The sequence below is a fragment of the Sminthopsis crassicaudata genome, chromosome 3 (genome assembly GCF_048593235.1).
Source record: "Sminthopsis crassicaudata isolate SCR6 chromosome 3, ASM4859323v1, whole genome shotgun sequence".
Taxonomy (NCBI): domain Eukaryota; kingdom Metazoa; phylum Chordata; class Mammalia; order Dasyuromorphia; family Dasyuridae; genus Sminthopsis; species Sminthopsis crassicaudata.
Window position 1 is genome coordinate 227,609,290 of NC_133619.1, and position 9,208 is coordinate 227,618,497.

Genomic DNA, 9,208 nt, shown 5'->3' on the forward strand with positions numbered 1-9,208 from the left:
TACATATGCTCTAAGAAAATCTGTTACCTATGGCCAAAAGCAATCTTTTAGAACAGCTTAAAAATTAGATTAGCATTTACAACTGTAGCATTACATTAGCATTTACAACCCATTGCCATAGTCACCAAGTTCAAGAATTTGTTCCAAGTGTTAGAAGTTGGCTGCTTTGATGCAGAATGACTAAGGTATTGTTTAATATTAAAGGACATATCCTGCAGCAATGATAATGTTTCTAATTGTAATTAATCATAACAGACAGTATCCCCTTTGTAATTTTTATAAAAGCCACATTGAGTCAGCTAAACATATAGGAAAAAAAAAATTTTTTGAAGGAGAGAGAAATTTATCTCCTGATAATTTTGTTTTATCCTTAATGAATTTATTTGCAGCATATTTGGTTTCTCTTCCTTTAGGAAAATTATATAATTCTTCAAGATCTTGCTTTTTCATGCAAATATAAAGTGACTGTCCAGCCAGCAAGACCCAAGGGTCGTTTGAAGGCAGAAAGCATTTTCTTTACTACTCCACCTTGCTCTGCTCTGAAAGGGAAACACCACAAGCATAATAGCTGCCCTGGTGAAGGAGGTAAGATCTAATGTAGAGTCAATGGACTTTTGAGAATATTAAACATGCTAGGAAAATATTTTCAGAATTTGACCAGAGAGGCAGTTTAAAGTATTCATTCTCATATTGTCATTTGTTAATGTAGTAGTTCATGTTGGAGTTTTTCTGCTATAAAGTCTTGCTAGTGAAATACTTGAAAAACAAACATCTTTTTTCCCCCTCTTTTCTCCTGACATTTTTGTAAAAAATAAAATAAAATAAAATAAAAATAAGAGTTCACAAGTTTGGGACATTACATGTAATATCCTGCTATATTCTTTGATGATTATCCCCCTCCCTCATCCTCTTTTAAAAATTATTTCTTATAAGGTATGGTTCTTTGGATTTAAAGAGGGGGAAAGAAAATAAAAGGTATCAATAGAAATATTTTCTAAAAGAAAAGAATGCTTTTGCTGTCAAATAACATTTCACTAAAACAGAGAAACATCATTATATACTATCAAGGAAAAAGCCCATAATAAAGGACATTTTGAGAAAATTGCTTAGATTTTTTTTTCTCCCTACATTGTTAATAAATCAGAAGTAGCTTGACTAACCACCAACTTTAGTTCCTAGAAACCTAGACTAGAAATTCTAGAAGAAGGCAATAAAATTTGATTCACAAATTCTTAAGAGGGCCTACTTTCATTGCTGCTCACTGTATTCTGTTCTTAATGCTGTTACAGGTCCACTTCTTTCCAAAGTGTTAGCCAAGCCTGAGAACCTGTCAGCGTCTTTCGTTGTTCAAGAAGTCAATATCACAGGACACTTTTCCTGGAAGATGTCCAAGGCCAATCTGTATCAGCCTATGACAGGATTTCAAGTCACTTGGGCAGAAGTCACCACAGAAAGTAGACAAAATAGCTTACCCAACAGCATCATTTCCCAGTCTCAGATATTGCCAGCAGTAAGTATTATACAGAAAGAAGTACTTGCTTCTGCCGTTAATGTTCATCATTGAATTCAGAATTCAAGTTTCTACACTATTGTACTCTGTGATATCTTAAAATTCTCTGTTTTCCCACCCATTCACTCTTTGATGATAGTTTATAGGCTCCAAAACCCTTCAGATTCAGCTTATGGTAGTAGAATTGTGAAGTATTCAGATGAAAGCTGATTACATCTGGCCCCAAATGTTCCCTAGACTGCCTTTAGCTAGCAATGAATTTGTGGTTGTTCAGTAAATCAGAGAAGAAATGAAGATCACCATTTGTAAAGCTTTATGGTAAGGGTTACCTTGCTCATGCTATGTGCAAAGTTTGTTTTACTTCTGTACCCTCTCCTATAAGTAAGCATCCTTTTGGAATGACATACTAAATAACAATTAATTAAACAAAGTGATTCCTATTTGACTTTCTCCCTGAAACATGACTGTTTTAAGAGAAAAACAATATAAAGAGTTGGACTCATTTGTAAACCACGTTCTCTTTGGGAAATTGAGAGAGAAAGGAATAAGATGTATGCTTTTACTCTCTTCAAAATTTACTTAGAATATTTAACAGGAGGGAAAGGAAAGAAGAGAGGTGAAGAAAGGGAAGAAAATGAAAAGAAGGAAAGGGAGGAGAGAGGGAAGAAGGAAGAGGGAGAAAAAGAAAGACACAAAGATGAAGAGGGAGAGAGAGGGAAGGAGAAGCTCTAAAAGGAAAACTTTCATGACATTAGAAAGTAATCTGCTTTAAAGGTATTTGTGTTTATAAAGGATCTAGGCAAGTGTTGGAAGAATTTTTTTGTATAAAGAAACAAACATTTAAGGTCATAGCCCCTGAAATACATTGTGCTTTAAGGAAAATCACTGACTTTTTAACTAAAATTGGATTTATTATGAATTCACATCAAAAAAAAGTACAGTTGAAAACTTAAAACTATGGGAAAGTCTTATGTTAAGGCCAGCAAAAAATTTGAAATCCCACAAAAAAAAAAATTGAAATCCCACAAGTGAACCCTGAGAATTGGCATCTTTGCAGATTTACTCTTTGCCAAATGTCTGATGCTGCCAAGAATTTAGCTAGGTGCTAAGAAACTATACAGTGGAGAACCCAAGCAAATTAGCAGAAACATTCTTTTCTTACAAATTTAAATGTGATTTCAAAATTCAAGTGAATATGTATTACTGTAAACAAATAACCTCATATAAGGAACAAAATCTTTGCAGAGAATGCTTTAATTGTGCACTAAATCCAAATTATTCATCTTTGTTTTATTTAACTCTTTAGGATCACTATGTGCTAACTGTACCCAATTTGAGACCATCCCACACTTTTACAGATTGGAAGTACAAGTACCTGACTACTGGAGGGGAAGGGCCCAGCTACAATAAAATCTTTCCCGGACACCTGACCTGTTGCCATCTTCAGCTCACAGTGAGTATGGACTCTTTAAACAAAACCAAATCTCTCTCTCTCTCTCTCTCTCTCTCTCTCTCTCTCTCTCTCTCTCTCTCTCTCTCTCTCTCTCTCTCTCTCTCTCTCTCTCTCCACTGAACCACCTAGCTGCCCCACAAAACCAAATCTGTCGAGCTAATTAGAAACACATTATGTGTTAATTACATTCCTCCTTAATATAAATTGTGAAAGCTTCATATAAAGCATGGATTTTACCCCACTTAAAACTCTCCTTACCGAAAGATCAATTATACTGATTTGACTTATTTTCATCCATTGTAACTCTAATTTTGTATTTATAGCAAAATAGGCTTTTATCTTTCCTTCATCCTTCATTCTCTCCATTATTTTCTTTCCTTCCTTCCCTTCCTTTCCTTCTTTCCCTTCCTTCCCTTCCTTCTTTTTCTCTATTTCTTTATCCCTCCCTTTCTTCTTCCCTCCTTTTCTTTTTCCCTCTCTTTCTTCTTCCCTTACTTTCTTATTTTATTTTATGCTTTCATAGTATGCATGTATTAGAGGGAGTTGGGAATAGGAAAAGGACAAAGAGACAATAGGAACCAAATGTTTGTTATGGAAAATTTTAAATGATTCAGTCTAATGAACATATATATATATATATATATATATATATATATATATATATATATATATATATATATATCAATTGCCTTTATATAAAACTATAATATGCTTTTTTTTTCATTTCTTAGGACCTCACCTTAAACAACATCATCCACATCATTATAAGCCTTCCCCAGAGAAATATTAAAATGAAATGACTTTTAAAGTGAAAGAATATTGAACTACAGATTATTTGAAGGACAAATAGGTACTTTTCCCATCCTTATCATGCCTAGTTGAAGCTACAATCACATATAATTCCTTAATAAGTCTTTATAGATCTTTCCTCTAATCATGTGCCTGAAATCCTGCATGCCACAAGTAGTGTCCATATTCTCTGACTGAAGATATAAAGCACACCTATGTCATTATGAAGAATATGTCTATTGTAATTGAAATTTTGTTTCCTATTATTAGACTGAATACAAAGGGTGCCAAATGTGTCTTTGATGAGCTTTGGGAAAGGCTCTTTGGAGAAAAGTGATTTTTACATCTGATTGACCAATTTAGACAATTTAGAACAGCTTTGGATAGGTAATATAAGCAAATGTGGAAGGAATAAATGCACTGAAAGACAAGGGCAGTTAAAGAGATCTTAGTGTGGAAAATATATGAATAGTATCAACTTAAGAAGTTGTAGTTGGGGGAAATAAATGTTTAACTATTTTTCCCAAATTATATGACAAGTGCTATAGTTAGGCCTCATCCATATTATTAGTTAAAGACACCACTGGAAAATAATTTGTATGTACTTATAGTGAATACGTACATGAAAAGAAGATTTGCATGCTATTGACATATTCTTCCCATTTCTACTCACCTCCTAAAAATGTTTAATATTTAGAGTTATATTCTGCCCTACTTGAATATCCCAGTTAATGTAGCTAAAATCCTATTCTGATGCCCACACCAAATCCAGATAAATTCATGTTAATCATGAATTGGCCATTATTGTAATACTAACTTATTTTGGTGGTAAATAAAATGTCAAAGTAATTGATTGATTTAGTCCTAGGGATGTTTTCCATTCCTTCTTCAAGAGATCAATCATTTCACTATCTCCCAGTCCAGTAATTGAAGTTTTTCTTATGTCTAGGAATTTAAACTCCCCAATTGTGCAATGGTATTTATTCTCTCATTCATTCATTAGGTAAAGAGGAAAACTGCTATTTGCATCCATTTTCCTAAAAATGTTCATGTGATTGAAGATATATTGTCTCATTCTTAAAATGAAAATATTTTTCCAAACTTTTTATAATGCTTCACTCAGAAGCTTATAGAGATGAAGTTTTTTTGGGGAGGGAACAAAGTACTGTGCTTCAGTGAATAAGAGAAAAATATTTATCCTACATTTGACTCATCCTTATAAGGTCTACTGTTTTATATATTCTTTTGTATAAATAATTTTCCATTTGAATGAATAAAAAATTCCCCAACCATTCCCAAACAAGATAAGGTCAATTAATGACATTATCAGGATATCTGATTGCTATAGTTAAGTAGAAAAAAAAAAAGACTATAGTATTTTTCAAGAGGTACATGTCAAATGGACACAAAAATAAATTCAAATATGTACATACATATATATTTACACACATTCACACATATGTATACCATATTGGGCATAGTTCTATACTGGGAAATGCTGAAAACAGATCATCCATCTGGAAAAAAAATACAATCCCAGGAATCCTGTCAAAGACAATGAGAATTAATGAGAAGAGCTTAATAATTAATTTCCCTCAAGATTTTCTATTGTTTAAGAAGATAACTATATTTTTTTCCCTTTTAATGCATAGCTTTCATTTTGAAGTTTATTAGGAAAAAGATTTTAGGACAGAACATTCTTATTTCTTACCTCACATAAAAAGTTATCAAATTCCATTTAATGACATTTATGGGTGCAAAAAATTAAGAGAATTGTTATAGATTTAGAAGTCATGAAATATACACAAACACACACACAAATCTAAGATTATGTACCCATTTATCTACTTGTTTTACTTGTAAAATTCTAGAAGATCATCAAACCTAGACATTTACTTTTAAAATATTTTCCTTTTATTGTGAACAAATTGAAAATTCCTAACAAGAAGGCTCAGCGGATCATGTATATAACATAAAATCCAAGGTCTAAATGAAAGTTTTTGTTGATTTTTCAGGCTTTTAATTTAGATAAGCACATATATAAATCTTGGAAAATATACCAGATTCTAAGATTTAAGCCATTTTTTGAAGGAAACAAGAAACTCATGTTAAAACACAAGGGGCATAAGCAAATATACTACAGAATTCTCCTTGGAAAACAATGCTAAATTCCAGCATTGATGCCAACAACCAGAATCAACAATAGCAAAAATTTAAGAGAGGAGTAAAAACACACACACACACACACACACACACACACACACACACACACACACTTTGGGACAAGCTTAAGCTTATGGTATTCCTTTGTTTTTTCATAGAACCAATGCAATCACTCTTTATCTGTTTTATTCATGAATAATTTAAATAAGGAGGTCAAAATATACTAATAAGAGTGGATGTGTATATAAAGGTGAATTATTTTTTGTTAGTTTGAGCTAGCCAAAATATAAAATATTAAAACTATAGGTAGAGGCTGAAATCCACCAAGTCAGTACCATCAATTCTATAGTGAAGAGGAACTGCTTATATCAACATGTTTCTTTTTTAAATGTCTATCACATTCCAGTTTGGGGGTTTCTATGAAAAAGAATATATTAAATTATTAGCTAAAATGTCAATTATTTTGCATTTTCTTAACTTTCTAAAGTTCACATTGATAAAGTAAAATCATAATTCTAGTTTTCTAAGGTTAGAAACTATTCTTTAAAAGGAAACAAAATTCTAAAATTGGATGGATCTCACATTTAAGACAATAGTGCATTTGATAATTGTAATCAGTCTTTATGATACTGAACCAAATCTTTTAGCTATTTAAAAACAAAGTACTGAAAATAGAGAAAAGATAAATATGTACTTCATAAACCATACACTCTTTCCTACTAGAATGTACATGTCTTGGATTTATCCTAGACTACCTCATGAAAATTTTTATTCCATTGAAAATTTAAAAATTCTTTTGCAAATGATCTTGTATTCTTTTGAAAGTACATGTTGCAATTTTCATATGATTTATGGGAGATCATTTTTATGCTAGGCTATTTTGGAAATGTTTACATATCAGAGTTCAAACTAGAACATAGTGTTGCTTCTTATAAAGCTAAAAGGAACAAATATCAGGCCATGTCTTGACATCTTGATTGAGTAAATGAGATTCTTCCCATATTAGGATTGTGGGAGAAGACCTGGGCACCACATTAAGATGAATAATTAAGGTAAAGGGACACTGGGAACATAGGAGACAGGAGAAAACTAATATTTTAAAAATAAAGCACTAAAATAGGCCAACCTTTCTCATTTTTCATTTAGAACATACAAAAAAAAAGTTGAGTCTAAATGATGCCAGTGGAAATTTTATTTTGTCCTTCATATCTGTAAAGGTCTGTTGTGACATTGACTTATTTATTAAAATCCCTTATATTTTGTAATGTGTAATCCTTCATTTTTGTTAATACTGAAAATCCAAAATAATTATATCATATTGAGATCTTACACTTTGAAATCAGGAAATGAGACTCAAAAGCTATTGCATGTAGTTTAAAATTTTATTTAAGAAATGTAAATGAATTACCTAAAGATGTTGATTATTATATATGGTTTTGCATGCCCAAACTCAGTGCTCAGCTATTGGCATGAATTGTAATGATTGTCATATCTCTACTGAATATATTAACAAGTTACACAACTTACAGAGTGATTAACAGAGGTTTATATGTAAAGTTATTTTTTTTCTTTAATTATATTGTAGTGTGAAGATAACAGAACTGCTTATCTGTCACCCAAGTGGGTTGTAGAAATCATGTTCCCTGTAATAGTCATTTAAAGTCAATATTTATTTATGTATGTAATACAGAAAAAGTTTGATTTTTGTGTATGTCTGTCCTGTTATTTACAGAGAAGAAATCTTCTTGTAAATTTTTTTTGTAAAAAAACAAACAACAGTAATTGTAAATAGGTCTGATATTATGTTACTCATTATTTTCATGTTAGAATTTGTACATATTGTTTAAGTAATAAACTATCTCTAAACCTGTAGAAGAAGCTGCATTTTTCTTTAAAGAGAGTTGCATTTTATTCTTTAGCTTGAAGAAATCAGAAACTCTTCTGACACAAATCAGATTCAAGTGGCATAAGTTTGCTCTATCAGTATGTCTGGAATTGAGGTCTGTTTAATGTTAAGAAGACAGCACTTCATTCTAATGAAAGTATTTCAGAGTTGACAATCAACACTCCACAAGCCTTTCATCACATTTGCAATCATTATTCACATTGCCTTTTAGTAAAGACTACTTACTTTCTTATTGTTGTCAGAAATATCTTCAATAATCCTATAGAGCTTCAACATTTAAATACCATTAGTAAATGCTTGTATATCATAAATCCACAATTGATGGATTATCTACAAATATTAAGAAAGCATACCAAAAACTAACTTTTATCATGTCAAGTGGTAACTTTCTCACATGATTCCTAATTACTTTGTAATTTATAATGGTTTACTTATTAAGTGACAAAAATATTTGTGTATTTAATATTATTCTCACATATATGGATGATAAAATATTTTTCCCATCCATTCTTTGTCATCTCACAAAACATACATTTGCTATCTTCAGATTCTATGACAAATATATATCTCATGAGTTTTCCCAAAACCCAGATGGGCTTTATAAATACGTGCTCTGAATTCAATTTCTTTTTTTAAATAGTATTTTATTTTTTCAAATACATGCAAAGATAGTTTTTAACATTCATTTTTGCAAAACCTTGTGTTCCAAATTTTTCTCTCTTTCTCCCTTCCCTCTCCCCAAGACAGCAAGCAATCTAATATAGCTTAAACATGTGCAATTCTTCTAAATGTATTTCCATATTCATCATGCTGTGCGATAAAACTCAGATCAAGGGAAAAAAAATACAAGAAAGAAAAACTGAAGAACAAACAACAATTACAAAAAAGTGAAAAATACTAAGCTTTGAATCACATTTAGTTTCTGCAATTCTCTGGATCCTGGGACATTTTACATCACGTCTATTGGAATTTCCTTGAATTACCTAAGTTTAATTTCTAAAAAAGGGTTCTTAGTGCTATGGATAGATTCCAAGGGTTTTGCAAATTTTGATGGGAAAAAACGGTTTTATTTTCACTAATCTCTAATTAATTTAGCATTTTTAAAAATAAGCATCAAACCTGTTCCAAGAAAAGGTGCTAGATTTTAACTAGACTGTCAAAAGGATCTGTTCTAATGTAATCCCTGAATTCCTAGAGTTTTGGGATTTGTACTTGAAAACATTTATTGACTTTTATAGATTCTTCATCTCTCATTCAAATGTTAAAACTAATTAGCTCCCTGATCATTATTGGACATCACAGAATCTCATAGAACCACTTCCAAATCATAAAGATAGTTGTCAACTTCACATAGCTGATAATGAACATATAAACATAGATGCTATCT

General features: G+C 31.3%; 1 protein-coding gene across 1 annotated transcript in view; it reads left to right on the forward strand.

Moving 5' to 3' along the window:
• Window positions 1-7,787, forward strand: part of ANOS1 (anosmin 1) — a 172,416-nt gene extending 164,629 nt beyond the window's left edge. The window contains 5 exon segments of the mRNA XM_074302020.1: window positions 414-585; window positions 1,290-1,510; window positions 2,817-2,927; window positions 2,930-2,963; window positions 3,695-7,787. Of these exon segments, the coding sequence (XP_074158121.1) occupies window positions 414-585; window positions 1,290-1,510; window positions 2,817-2,927; window positions 2,930-2,963; window positions 3,695-3,753 (597 nt within the window). The 3' untranslated portion in view covers window positions 3,754-7,787.
• Window positions 7,788-9,208: the final 1,421 nt, after the last annotated feature.